At 40.5% G+C, this 15,377-nt stretch overlaps 1 protein-coding gene across 7 annotated transcripts in view; it reads right to left on the minus strand.

The window, feature by feature from the left end:
• TRAK1 (trafficking kinesin protein 1) overlaps positions 1–15,377 on the minus strand; it is a 250,356-nt gene that overhangs the window by 30,963 nt on the left and 204,016 nt on the right. For 5 of the 7 annotated variants that reach the window (XM_029589678.1, XM_029589676.1, XM_029589674.1 and 2 more), the window contains one exon: positions 13,340–13,442. In XM_029589678.1, the coding sequence (XP_029445538.1) occupies positions 13,340–13,442 (103 nt within the window). Of the gene's footprint in view, positions 1–11,228; positions 11,315–13,339; positions 13,443–15,377 lie in introns of all 7 variants that reach the window. The other 2 variants (XM_029589681.1, XM_029589680.1) reach the window with 1 other exon arrangement.

The raw sequence follows: 15,377 nt of genomic DNA on the forward strand, positions 1-15,377 counted from the left end.
TTTGGGAAGGAAGCAATTTTTTCCCCCTTTTCTTGCCCAGGACTAGACCTTTCCCCCCGAAAGGTTGCAGGATATCCATGTTGGAGAAAGAGAAGGAAGACACTTGCAGACCCCAAACAGAATTTCCACCCTGGAATGCAGGACCACAGACAGGCTGGAGATCAGGACATGAATCGTGGACTTCAGATACTGGGGGAACCAGGGACCCTACACACTGATAGGATACTCTGGCCACATTAGGATACCTATTCTTCCCCAATGGAGGATACAAAGATCTCAATTCCCCACACTGAGGGACATTTATACACACACACACACACACACAAATTCTAAAATACTGTACGCTAAAGCCATCACTAAACCTGGATGTAATTGAACCTTAAGTTACTTATACATCTTGATTGCCTTACTACAATTCACAGTAAAATACAATTTGAACACCCTTCAAGAGAGTCTTGCCTGGCCAGTTCTGATACCTGCCCCGAAGAGCTATGGTAACGCACACAGAAGGTTTCCAGTGCCTGGGTCCAGAAGGTTAGCCTTCTGCCCACAGAAAAGAATCCAGTCCTTAGAATCAGAAGAGTTAGGGAGCTAGCCCAGTTTACCAAATTCTTTTATGGCCTTTGGAATCAAACCTATTTCCTTAAAAAAATATTCATTTAAATAGTCTAGAGTGGATATTAAATACCGGGCAACCATATTTCTAGAAATTTGGAGCAGCTGTATTATTTAATCTTTTTTCCTCTCTTGAAGATGCTTAAAATATGATTTGGCAGCATGAACTCCTTTGTCAATCTCTTTGTTAGGCAAAATTTGCCAATGTCAAAGTGAATGTTCTACCGAAGGTATTATTCTTTTTAGACATGTTGCCTATTAGGATTCCTAATGTTTTTTTACTCTTTGAATAGTGTACTTCCTAAATTTATATGGAGGGGGGGGGGGGGGAAGAGAGAAAAGAGTCTCTCATAAGGTGTTACCTGCCTCGAAAGCATCAGATGGTCTCAATCTTCCAGACTTTCTACTTTATCAACAGGCAATAAATTTGAAAAGCATAATTGTTTGGCATACCAAACCCGAGATGTACATTGGGTCCGATTACAGATAGACTGGTCCAAGAATAGAGGTCAAATTTATCCCCCCTGGATATTGTCTAGGAAATGTTTGACCAGTTGGAAACAATACCCTTTTACAAATCCTATCTTAGGTACTTGGAATAAAGTTTTGCGGAAGGTTCAATTATCATCAGTTCCTGCCCCAATAGGATAACCGATTTCCCTGAACATTTCAAAATGAGAAACTTTAATAAGTGGAGTGGTCTAGGTCTTAGTATAGTCAGCTAAATGTTTAAAGGCAGGGAAATTCTATCAATCCACCAGTTGAGGAGGCTGGGGAGAGGTGGTATCATTCCAGCGGTGTTCAATATATGCAACTTAAAGGGCTTCTGACCAAACCATCAAATCAATCTGTCTGCGGTAGAGATTTTACAACTTTTGAACAACTAGCCGTAGACTGTTACTGAGGAAAGGGCTTTATCTCTAAAATACACCTACTAGTGTTATCCAAGCAAGAAGATGCCTTTAAGGGAATTATTCTGTGGTGCAAAAAGGCTGGGGAATTATGGAGGTGAGTTGGAAAAAAATCTTTCATCATATTAGCAAAGGGAACTCTATATGTACCACTACATAGGAGAATGGATATCAAATCCTAATCAGTGGACTTACACCCTAGAAAGGTTAAAAAAAATTGGTCTTATGGGTCATAATTGTTGGCGAGAATGCGGGGAATGAGGACCATTTTTTCATATTTAGTGGTCATGTCCCAAAAAGAAAAGCTATATTGGTTTATGATTTTATCATGGATCTGTCACTTTATGGGTACTTGATTACCTTTAGACCTCCTTGTTGTGCATTTAGGTTTATCTTATGGGGATTTCTCCCCGGTCAGGAAAGGGGGCATCAGTTTAAATAATCATGTTAGTAGTAGCAAGACGAAGTTTGGCCTGTCCTTGGAGTTTGGTTTCTTCTCCTTTTATACTTTAATTGTTGTGATTAGTTTGGCAAGTTTATACAATGGAATTTATCACATATCAAATCTGAGACTTTATTTGAATATACCCAAGATATGGGAATTTATTTCATTCTAAACAGTCCTTTACTCATCACAGTACATTAGCTGGGATACTATTTGCCCCAGGTCAGTTTGGAGTAAGCGTGGGGCACCTTTAGTGGGTATGTGATATCTTTTAACTACATAACAAGTACTTAAAATGCAAAGCATCCTCAATATCTATATGGCACATTTCCCATCAGAATGGTTGTATGTATTCGATGCTGCAATTCTTGCTTTAGCCATGACAGATGTTGGCGTTTATGCTCACTTGACTTTAATTGGTTTACGGTAATAACATGTACTTTGTTGTATTGCCATTGTTGTTATCTGATGCTATTGTACAGTGTTGACAATAAAATTATTAAAATAAAAAAAGAAGCACAGAAAATAAATCTCAAAAACTTTTGATAATACTCATCCTCACTCCTAGGGAAGCAATCTCTTTGGGGCAGGAGCCCTTCTTTCTTGCATCTCTCCAAGCACCTGTTCTGGAAGTAAATCTCCTTCTTCCTCTCTTTTACAACTCTGGGGAACTCCTGGATGATTTGTTTTTTTTCCAGATAGGAACTCCTTAGGACCCCCCCCCCCCCCCCTTACCTAGGCAGTTTTCCTCCTTCAAAACTAAGCACAAATCCTCTCCTTATTTATTTATTTAAATTCTTTTAATATACCAATGCTCAAGACCAGGTCTTATCGTACCGGTTTACAATAAACAAGGGGGGAAACCAGTTAACACGGAAAGCGAAAGTTACATTAAAACAGGGAAGTAGAACAAGGCCGTTTGAAGAAAAGAGATAGATTAACAATTACTATTCTAACTGTAGAGAAGAGCAGGTAAGCAGAGAGCAGTAGCTTATATGGTAAACTTAAATACAATTTACATCATGTAGTCGATTTGAAAAGTTATATGCGAGAACAGTTCTAGTATAGCAGATCCTTAGTGAGGCTGAAAGAGGATGCAACCGAGGGGTGGTAGTCCGTGCAGGATACCATAGGTTTCTTCAGCGATAAGCTTGGGCGAAAAGCCATGTTTTCAATTTTTTTCTGAAGGTGAGATGACAATGTTCCTGGCGTATGTCTTGCGGGAGAGAGTTCCAGTGGTGCGGTCCAGCGGTTGATAGCGCTCGTTTTTCCAATGGAGTTGTGTATAGCAGAATTGCTAGGGGGAACCTGGAGGGAGCCTCTGTATGCAGATCTGGTTGGCTTTGATGAGGAGTGTAATTTGAGGGGTATGGTGAGTTGCAGAGAGGATTGCTGATATATGGATTTGTGAATGATGGTCAGAGTCTTGAAGAGTATTCTGTAGTGGATGGGTAGCCAATGTAGTATTTTTAGTATCGGTGTGATGTGGTCCATACGGCGAGCATTTGTGAGGATCCTAGCTGCAGCGTTTTGCAGCATCTGAAGAGGTTTGGTGGAGGATGCCGGGAGACCAAGCAGGAGAGCATTGCAATAATCAATTTTTGAGAATAGTATGGATTGAAGGACAGATCGGTAGTCATGGAAGTGAAGGAGTGGTCTTAATTGTTTTAGGACCTGAAGTTTATAAAAGCCTTCTTTAGTGGTGGTGTTAATGAATTTTTTAAGGTTCATTCTGGAGTCTAGGGTGGCTCCAAGGTCTCTCACTTGATTTACTAATGGTATATTTGTCGTGCTGGCTAGTGGGTTATTATCATTGGGGGAGATGACCAGAAGTTTGGTTTTTGACGTATTGAGAACCAGACTGAGGCTCGTGAGAAGGAGATTGATAGAGTGGAGGCAGCTGTTCCAATAGTTTAGAGTGTCGGAGATGGGATCCTTGATGGGGATTAGGATCTGCAAGTCGTCCGCATAAATAAAGTAGGTGAGGTTGAGGTTTTTGAGTAGTTGGCATAAGGGAAGAAGATAGATGTTGAATAGAGTTGGGGAAAGTGAGGAACCCTGGGGTACTCCTTGCTTGGACGCTATGGGGGAAGATTCTTTGTTGATTATTTTTACTTTGAAATACCTGTCGCTTAGAAAAGATTTTAACCAGAGGAGTGCAGAGCCTGAGTTGCCTATTTCCATCAAGCGGTTGATGAGGATTGAGTGGTTAACTGTGTCAAATGCAGCGGAGATGTCTAGAAGAGCTAGCAGGTATGATTGACCTTTGTCGAGGCCCATCAGGATGTTGTCCATTAATGAGAGAAGGAGAGATTCTGTGTTTCTGTGTTTCCTGAATCCGAATTGTGATGGGTGTAGAATGTCGTGGGAGTCAAGGTAGTCTGTGAGTCGAGAGTTGACCAGTTTTTCCATTATCTTGGCTATGAAAGGTAAGTTGGCAATTGGGCGGAAATTTATGGGGTGGATGGGTCCAAGTTAGGTTTTTTTAATAGGGGTTTCAGAGAGGCTGTTTTTAAAGCGTCCGGGACTGTTCCGTGAGTGAGGGAACAGTTTAAGATGTCGGCCAGGGGTTTGGTGATGGTGTTCGGGATTGTGAGAAGGAGTTTGGTCGGAATTTAGTCTACTGGGTGCGAAGAGGGCTTCATTTTCTTGATGATAGATTCGATTTCCAAGGATGATGTAAGATCAAAAGATTCTAGAGACTGTGAATCACTGTGGAATGGTTTTGGCTAGGTGGAGGCTGGTAATTTGAAGTAGAGTTGGAAGTTGATAATTTTGGTAATTTCTCCAACTGAGGGATTATGATAATTTCTCCAACTGAGGGATTCTGACTTAACCTTTTCTTCTGCAGAACTCCTCAATTCCAGAAACCTCTTAAGAATGCTCTTCCTTGAACTCCAAAATGTCTTCCTTCCTAAAAGATCTTAGGCTCTAGCCACCTTCCCAGGATAGGAACTCTTTTCCTTCTACTGAGAGAGAGCCAAGCCTTTGGTACTTTTCCTATGGAAGAAAAGGCTCTCTGTGATATCACTCTGTGGAGAGTGAATACCTAGACTATGGTTTGTAGAATGGCTTCTCAATGACAGAGAGGAATAACTTGGTGGCAGGGTAGCGCTTTATGTCCAAGATGGCATAGAGTCCAATAGGATAAAGATCCTGCAAGAGACTAAATATACAACTGAATCTATATGGATAGAAATCCCATGTGTGTTGGGTAAGAGTATAGTAATGGATTATACTGCCATCCACCTGGACAAAATGGTCAGACAGATGATGAAATCAGGGAAGCTAACCAATTTGGCAGTGCAATAATAATGAGAGATTTCAATTACTTCAATATTGACTGGGTAAATGTAACAACAGGACTTGCTAGATACATAAATTTCCTGGATGCAATAAATGACTGCTTCATAGAGCAATTGGTTCAGGAACCAATGAGAGAGGGAACAATTTTAGATTTAATTCTTAGTGGAACGCAGGATTTGGTGAGAGAAGTAATGGTGGTGGGGCCATTTGGCAATAGTGATCATAACATGATCAAATTTAAACTAATAACTGGAAGGGTGACAATAAGTAAATCCACGGGCTCTAGCACAAAACTTTCAAAAGGAAAACTTTGATAAAATGAGAAAAATAGTTAGAAAAAAACCAAAGGTGCAGCTGCAAAGGTTAAAAGTGTTCAACGGGCATGGACATTGTTTTAAAATACCATGTTAGAAGCGCAGTCCAGATGTATTCCATGCCTTAAGAGCGGTGGAAGGAAAGCTGATCGATTGCCAGCATAGTTAAAAAGTGAGGTGAAAGAGGCTATTTTAGCCAAAAAACATCCTTCAAAAATTGGAAGACAGATCCATCTGAAGAAAATAGGATAAAGCATAAGCACTGTCAAATTAAGTGTAAAACATTGATAAGACAGGTGAAGAGAGAATTTGAAATGAAGTTGGCTGTAGATGCAAAAACTCATAATAAAAATCTTTTAAAAATATATCTGAAGCAAGAAACCTGTGAGGGAGTCGGTTGGACCATTAGATGACCAAGGGGTTAAAGGGGCTCTTAGGGAAGATAAGGCCTTTGCAGAAAGACTAAATGAATTCTTTGCTTCCATGCTTACTAATGAAGACGTTGGGGAGATACCAGTTCCGGAGTTGGTTTTCAAGGGTGATGAGTCAGACGAACTGAACCAAATCACTGTGAACCTGGAAGATGTAGTAGGCCAGATTGACAAACTAAATAGTAGCAAATCACCTGGTCCAGATGGTATGCATCCTAGGGTAGTGAATGAACTAAAAAATGAAATTTCCGATCTATTATTTAAAATTTGTAACTATCATTAAAATCATCCATTGTACATGAAGACTGGAGGGTGGCCAATGTAGCCCCAATATTTAAAAAGAGCTCCAGGGGCGATACGGGAAACTATAGACCACTGAGCCGGACTTCAGTGCCGGGAAAAATAGTGGAAACTATTCTAAAGATCAAAATTGTAGAGCATATAGAAAGACATGTTTTAATGGAACACAGTCAACATGGATTTACCCAAGGGAAGTCTTGCCTAACAAATCTTCATTTTTTTGAAGGGGTTAATAAACATGTGGATAAAGATGAACCAGTAGATGTAGTGTATTTGGATTTTCAGAAGGCGTTTGACAAAGTCCCTCATGAGAGGCTTCTAAGAAAACTAAAAAGTAATGGGATAGGTGGCGATGTCCTTTCGTGGATTACAAACTGGTTAAAAGACAGGAAACAGAGAGTAGGTTTAAATGGTCAATTTATCAGTGGAAAAGGGTAAACAATAGAGTGCCTCAGGGATCTGTACTTGGACCGGTACTTTTCAATATATTTATAAATGATCTGGAAAGGAATACGACGAGTGAGGTTATCAAATTTGCAGATGATACAAAATTATTCATAGTAGTTAAATCACAAGCGGACTGTGATGCATTACAGGAGGACCTTGCTAGACTGGAAGATTGGGAATCCCAATGGCAGATGAAATTTAATATGGACAAGTGCAAGGTATTGCATATAGGGCAAAATAACCCTTGCTGTATTTACATGATGTTAGCTTCCATATTAGGAGCTACCACAGAGGAAAAATATCTAGGCATCATAGTGGATAATAGGGATGTGTAATCATGTTTCCCCGAATTAGGCAATGTCAACGAATTTGCCTAATTCGGAATGGTTCGGGAGAACCGAAAAATGATTGAATTTTTTCCGAAATTTTGGCAAAAATGCATTTTTGAGTTAGTGCACGCTAACAGGAGTTAGTTCGCGCTAACTCCCGATAGTGCGCACTAACCCGAAAATCGGGGCCCCCGAAAAAAAAATCCGTGAACCACGGGAAAAACAAAATTCCCGTGGGGGGACCCTGAAACGAAGCCGAACATGAAAATTTTATCCGAAGCACATCTCTAGTGGATAATACTTTGAAATCGTCAGCTCAGTGTACTGCAGCAGTCAAAAAAGCCAACAGAATGTTAGGAATTATTAGAAAGGGAATGCTTAATAAAATGGAAAATGTCATAATGCCTCTGTATCGTTCCATGGTGAGACTGCACTTTGAATACTGTGTACAATTCTGGTTGCCACATCTCAAAAAAGATATAGTTGCGATGGAGAAGGTACAGAGAAGGGCAACCAAAATGATAAAGGGGATGGAACAGCTCCCCTATGAGGAAAGGCTGAAGAGATTATTATGGCTGTTCAGCTTGGAGAAGAGAGGGGGATATGATAGAGGTCTACGTTATAAAATCCAATTGTCTCAGCAATACCTTTTAGGTGGGTCTAAGCAGACATTATCTCTACTCTCTACAGCTAGAGAGGAGTTAAAGCACTTGGAATTATCACATATATTAGAACTGGTTTAACAAGACTCTTTTGAAGGTGGGGAGAAAGCAGGGCAGCTATTAACTAACAAGTTAAAGAATATTACTTTCTAAAATCAGATACTAAAAATTAAGGATGAAGCTAGTGTGATTTTGACCATTCTAATGATATTCAAAATAGGTTTCTTAGATTCTATGGTGACTTATACACTGCTGACCCCTCTATTACAGTAGCTAAGATTGAAGTTTATTTTCAAGATCTTTCTTTACCAACGTATATGAGGGTTGCATTGGATGAAACCATATCTAGCCAGGAGATTCTTATGGCCATTAAGACTCTCAAAGTGGGTAAGTCTCTTGGTCCTGATGGATTGTCCACTAGGTTCCATAAGCAGTTCGCACCTTTTATTGTGACCCATTTGCAAAAAGTCTAACTTTTTAAGAGCTGGAAGATCCTTACTACTGGAATCCAATGTTGCAGGTATCACCATCAGAGCCAAACCTGGTCGTGATCCTTCTGTTTGTGGATCATATCGACCTATTTCTTTAATAAATCTTGATCATAAAATACTGGCTAAAATACTTATCCACCAGGATCAGGTGGGTTTTATACCAAGGAGATTGGCGAGAGATTAGGGGGTAGATTTTACAAAATTACGCACATGCGTACTTTTGTTCGTGCACCAGGCGCAAATAAGAGTATGCGGGATTTTAATAGATACGCGCGTAGCCGCGCGTATCTGTTAAAATCCGGGATTGGCATGCGCAAGGCTAAGCAAAATTGGCAGCCTGCGCGCGCCGAGCCGCGCAGCTGGCCTCCGTTCCTTCCGCCTCCCCCACCTTCCCCTACCTAACCCACCCCCCCACCCCTATCTAAACCCCCCTACCTTTATTCCGGCGCACCATGTTCCGGTCCGGGGGCTGGTCCGGAGGCCGCAGCCACGCACCCGAACCCCCGGGCCGGAACCACGCCTGCGGCCATGCCCCCGGATGATGCGCTGCCACGACACGCCCCCCCAGCAAAGCCCCGGGACTTGCGCGTGCCGCCGAGCCTATCTTGCATAGGCTCGGCGCGCGCGGGGGGGGGGGGGGGGGGGTAGGTTTTCGGGGGTTACGCGTGAAAGCCACTATGATGCCTAGATCTCTTTCCTGGGTGGTAACTCTTAAGATAGAATCTAACATTGTGTAACTACAGCAATAGCCAAAAAAATAAATATGTTGTATCATATGACTTAATATAGAATTTGTTATTGTGTGTTTAGTCTTATGTATGTTATGGTTTTATGAATGTTTCACTGGAATCAGTTTTTAGATTGAAGTTTGCGGAATATAAGTTTTCTAAAATAAATAAATAATGACCTTTCAAGACCACTTGGATCCAATTTGCAACACTTTTCCAAACATGGATACTAAGCCTCAAACTGTGAAAAATGTCTTGGTAAATATGTCAATGCTGTTTCCACTATTTATTTATTTTATTTTACTAACTTATATACCGCTTGTCAACGATTCCAAGCAGTTTACATGTTACATTCAAATTATACTCAGAAAAATCATAATGCATAAAATAATATAAAATACAATCAAATTCATATCACATTAAGACAACAAAATATCAAAACAAAACCAAATACAATCTTCAATAAAACAAAACATTTTAAGCAGAAATGTTGCCTCTGAAATTTAACCGAAAGTGTTATATTACTCAAGAAATTGATAGTCTTTACCAGCTTCCTAAAATTTAATAATTTTTACTCATCTTTCATTTCTTTTGGCAGCACATTCCAGAGAAGAGGGCCTTAAACATAGAACATCTAATCTCATTTGTTTAAACGAAGGGACCATTAGTAAGTTCTGTGAAGCAGACCTCAGGGAGCATGTTGATTGATAGTTTTAAAATAGTATTAAAAGTCGGAGAAACCAAACCATTAATACTCTTAAAATCAAGTAGAAGAATTTTAAACATGATTTGCCGTTTTATGGGAAGCCAATGCAAATCAAATAGTTTGGATGTGACATGCTCCCATAAAGAAGTTTCAGTGATTATGCGAGCGGCAGAGTTCGGCACCAACTGCAGAACGTGAATGGAAGTTTGTGGCAAGCCAAGGTACAAGATATTACAGTAATCCAATGGTACTAAAACAAGTGCATGCATTACGTTTCGTAAGTTTGATGAATCAAGAAAGGGTTTCGATCGTCTTAGCATATGTAACTTGAAATAAGCGCCCTTTACCATCTTGTTGAAGTGGGGGAGAAGAGAGGGTCGAGCCCATAATTACCCCCAAGTTGCGTGCCTGATTCACTGTGGGTATACATATCCCATCCACTTCAAGATAGTCAGGCATAGTAGTGGAGGGAAATATTGTCAGATATAGGATTTCTGTTTTTCCCAAATTTAACAATTTATGTTTGGAAAGTCATTTGTTTACAGAGGATAAGTGAGATCGAATTTTCTCGAGGGCAGCTGAAAATGATCCTGATTGGCACAAAAAACTATATGTCATCAGCATATAAACGATAGCCTATGTCCAGATTTGTTAGGATCTGACAGATGCGAGCAATATGAATATTAATGGGGGGCTGAAAGGGAAGAACCTTGAGGAACCCCTGTCTTGAGATGAAAAACTGTTGAAATTGACTTGTTAGGTTGCACAATTTTCCGATTTGATTAAGGAAAGAGGAAAACAACTTGAGTGGAATTTCACCTATCCAGATTAGTTTTAGATGAGAGAGCAGCAAGTCGTGATCAATTGTGTCGAATAAATTAAACCTCTTCCTTCATTCTTTTAAAATAGTAAGCACACTTTTCTGCTTCATTCCAAGGTTTACAAATGTAGTTTTTACCTTTATACTTTAAATTCCAATAAGAAGGCAGCAGGAATTAAGTCCCTCTTTGCCTCACTGTGACCTAGTATGCTACTTTCCCAAGGAACAAAGTCTCTGGGGTGTGCCAAGTCATGCTATAGAATGATCTACACTGTTCAAGGTAGCAAATTGTTTGTGTTTAGTTTCCATTGCATCTTCTTTCAGATTTAAATCCATGTAATCTTTTTTTTTTCCATCCTAACCTCTTTTATTTCTTATTTATCTATATACAGTGAGGATGATATTCAAATCCTGAAAACCAGACCAGCTAAGTTTGCCTCCGGGACAGGGTTGGGAACCACTCTGCAGAGGAAGACTTAACTAGTCTAAAGGAGGACCAGCTTCCAACCCTTTTCCTAGCAGAACTAGTGCTGCACTCTACTCACAGCCTCAAGGTTAGATCTATTGACATCAACACCTTTCTGCTACATGGAATTTAGTCAGGTTAGAGTGATGACCTTCATAGATCTCTAGACTGCTGGGGTTAGCTGGTTTCACACACACTAAGCATTCCTTCTACATTGACTCTGCCAGCACAGAGACACCACTGGCAGTGTTGCTCACCCACTGCCACGTTGAGTCATAGTGTGTGCCCTACATCTCCTCTCAAAGCGTGATACAATTCAGTTTCATCTTCCTGCTCACATAACCTGTGAAGAATCATTCATAGTTAAGGAGCTCCTCGGCACCAGATAGGTTATAATGCATATTTTCTCAACCAGATCCATGCGGACCAGGGCTGCCGAGCCATTACACTATAACCAGTAACTCACTATATTACATCCATTTGATTTTAAAAGAAGAACACAGAAAGTAACTTAGAGGGAAAAGATTTTATCCTGGCATTAGGCTTGTGCCAAATTTGCATGGTTCCCAGTATAATTTATGACAGAAAAATAATTTTGGAAATCGCTAAATAAACAAGCTACTTAGGAACACTTTGTTCTTTCTCCCAGCTGAGATGGAATACCAAAGATAGGCCTGGATTTATCAAAATGCGGTAAGTACCGCATGCGATAGCAAAAGGGGCGTGTTTTATGCTAATATAGTATTTATCGCAATTTGCAATAATTACCTGTGCGAAGAGCTAAGTTAGAGAGAGAGAGAGAGAGAGAGAGAGAGAGAGAGAGAGAGAGAGAGACTGGCCATAATATCATGGCCCGTAGGCAGGTATTTGTATCCCTAGGGTAGGCCCACCTAGTAACCCGAGGTGGGGATTAGGTAAGTGTGTAGGGGGTTAGGGGCCACTTTGACATTCTACGTGACACCTACGAACAGAACAGTGGTCTCTTGTGAAGATTTGATGGCCTTCGGAGTGAGGAAACTCACTCCAAGATGAGATTTGGGCAAGGTTCTCTCAACCTAGCTTGATGGACAAAGTGGCCCCTAACCCCCTACACCCTTACCTAATCCCCACCTCGAGTTACTAGGTGTGCCTATCATAGGGATACAAATACCTGCCTATGGGACATGCTATTATGGCCAGTCTCAGTCTCTCAGTCTCTCTCTCTCTCTCTCTCTCTCTCTCTCTCTCTCTCTCTCTCGGGCTCTGGAGCCTTCAAATCATCTGAAATAAGCCTTACGGGACACATCACAAATGGTGATAAAACCTTACCGCATGGTCACGGCCGCTATCGCACTGCCTAACGCATTTCAAAGAGGTGTAGTTAAAATCTGCGTTATGGCTGTGCGATAGCTCTTCGCAGAGAGGCTAACCCAGCCCACTCTCCGCCCCTAACTCCTCTCATTTTTGGAATTTGCATCGCACCATATGATATGGTGCGATCGCATGCAGTAAACACGTTTTCGCATGCGTTAAAGGCCTATCGCATGCGAAAACGGGGCTTTTCGCAGGCGATAAGCCCTTAACGCATGCGAAAACGCCTTACCGCATTTTGAAAAATGACCCCCATAGTTTGTTCCTGAACAGTCCTATGGCCAAGTCTCAGGAGTGGGCAACCTTCAGTCCTTGTGAACACCAATCTGCTTGGGCTTTTAGGATACCCTAATGAATATGCATGAGATGAAGCAGTGTGCATGGAAATCTCTCTCATACAGATTCATTAAGGATGTCCTGAAAACCCAAGCAGACTCTATATCCATGGGGACCGGAGGTTGCTTACTCATGCAAAGTCCCTGCCCTATCTGAACACAGTACAGCTATGGCCCATGCAAGTGGAACATGAAGCAACCTGATATTGGCATGCAGAGCCTGTGATCTGGCAACAAAGGAAGACAATAACAACTGGAATTAAGATGTAGAGATAACATGACACTGTAAAATGAAATTTGGAATGCAACAGGGATGAAATACAAGTTAAGAGAGTGTGGATGAATATGTAGGCCAAAATGGACTTCCATGACAGCAACAGTAAATATCCAGAAGCCAGTTAAAAAAAAAAAATCTAAACCATGATAAATCATCATGCTTAGACCATTCTTAATCAGCAATAACAGACAGTAAAATGGAAATGTTTAAGTGGTCAGCAAAGCAAATTATCTTGAAAGTTAGAGAATAGACACATATACAAGATCAACATGACTACAAAGTTTAGAGATTCAAGGGTGATAGGGGAAAACATGTTTTGAAGGTCATGAGCCTGTTTTCCTCTAACAAATTGCTTTTGTGTCTGTATCCATTCCCCCCTCCCTTTGGAAGCGATACTGCCCCTTACCTTGGAGTGACTTGAGTAAGCTCATCAGAAGGGTGCAGAATGCGGCAGGTAGTGAAGGTGAAAGTGGAGCTGGTTTGTGACATGCATTTCCCCGGATGATGAGCTAAATTGCAAAAAAAAAAAAAAAAAAATCAAAACTCTTGGTGAAGGAATTAAAGTTTCTGTTCTGGCAAAAGCAGATGTAGCAAATGATGGAATAACCTTTTCTGGGAATAGGCGTAGAACACGTGAAACACGCCAGTGTTCTGGGCAGGCTTTCTGAATTCCATCCTCCATTTGGAAGACCCTAGAAGCTTATACATTTCAGTGTTTACACAGATCCATGTAAAGGAACTATATATATATATCCCATTGTCTCAAATAGGCATGGAAGGCTCAGTGGTGGGCCGAACCTCCCAAGTGTTTGCTTTAGTTAGCTCGGTAGGGCTGTTCCACAGCCTCCATCAGAATACAAATACACCATACTGGTGAGTTCTTTTAGACTGGGCCTCTCTCTTGTCTAGAAAAGCTACCTTTTATAACAATTCTAGATCCACCACAATCCACCCTTCTCTCAGCTGCAGTTTATAACAAGTTTTCCTGAGTACCTACACATAACCCAATTCTCAAGTACACACAGGGGATAATGGCAAATGAGAGGCACTTCTCAGGACTACAACTGCGACTTTGTTAAAATCCCAGCAAAGACTGGGACTTAACTGGCATTACCACAGCAGAGAACCAATCTTACTTTCTAGTGAAAAATAAATGTGAAGCGTTTTATGCCAAATTATACATGCCCTCCCCTCGGCAAAACTAAAAAGGTAATGTGGCTGCTGCTCTGGCAACATAATCCCCCCTTGCCAAAAAAAAAAAGTTTGTAATTTTATCTGAAAAACTTACAAACTAAAATGTTATAAAATGCAGCTCCATAAAACAGGTCATTGCAAAGTAACCATAAATACGTGAAGCCATGCATAAGGAAGCTTACTGAGACAAATACATTGAAGGCGTGAAAGAATATAATCATGATTGCATAGGTTTTTTTTTGGATTGATTGCTGGATCTTCTCAATTTGGCTGGCCAGCACAATGCAGAGTAATACCTGTCACTTTGTCCTCTCTCAGGAGATATGTGATTACTGCTAGCACATGGCAAATCATCTCAGTCAGACTGACCATAAATGTTACTTGCTTATTACAAAGTAGCATGCCTTAAATTTTGATTGCATTTCTTATTTAATTAAACAAAATCAAGACAGAAGCAGAATGATGATATTAGTAGGTTAGTAAATTAAAACTCACTATCTTCCCACATTTGATAAGGTGTTTATTACAGTATACTTACTATTGTTGAACATTATCATGACCATCACCCTAGTGATAAAGTAACAAGTCACATAACTCATTTTCAACGCAGATGGATTGATATTCAAAAGATTTAGGTTGTTAAAATTGGCTTTTAACCACATACATCTTACTGGTTAAAAGTCCCTCCTATCTTCCCATCCCTTAGTCTGCCATCTGTACAAAATCGCTGTGTACACAGATTCAGCCAGATGAAAAGCGTCCAGTTTGAGGTATGCCTACGGTGGGATTTGCAAATCTAGGCAGATAGCTAACTGGCTACATTTGTTCCTCTAAATGTGACTACAAAAATGGCTGCTTTAGAGCTAGCAGCAGGAGTTGTGTGCAGTAGATCTAACTGGCTATTCAGATGCAACTTTAGTCATTAGAGATGTGGCCAAGTATCCAAAGTTAACTGGTTAAAATGAATTAATTAAATTTGCTGCTCAATGGTTCTTTGAATATCTATCACAGAGTGAATATCTGGTACCATGAACATTAGAAATTTTGCCTAAGACCCTAGTGGGGTTTTGGGGTTGGTTGTTTTTTAATGTCTAAAATCAAAGTATTCTGGGGATCACAGTACTATTATCACAACAGATAAATCAGGACCATAAAACTCACGAGTAGGACTAAAAACAAATGTATAGCAATTAAGGCTTCAAAGCAGTTCACTTATTTTCAAATATGGTATAAAAAAAAGTAAGAGTCTA

The sequence above is a fragment of the Rhinatrema bivittatum genome, chromosome 2, assembly GCF_901001135.1.
Source record: "Rhinatrema bivittatum chromosome 2, aRhiBiv1.1, whole genome shotgun sequence".
Classification (NCBI taxonomy): domain Eukaryota; kingdom Metazoa; phylum Chordata; class Amphibia; order Gymnophiona; family Rhinatrematidae; genus Rhinatrema; species Rhinatrema bivittatum.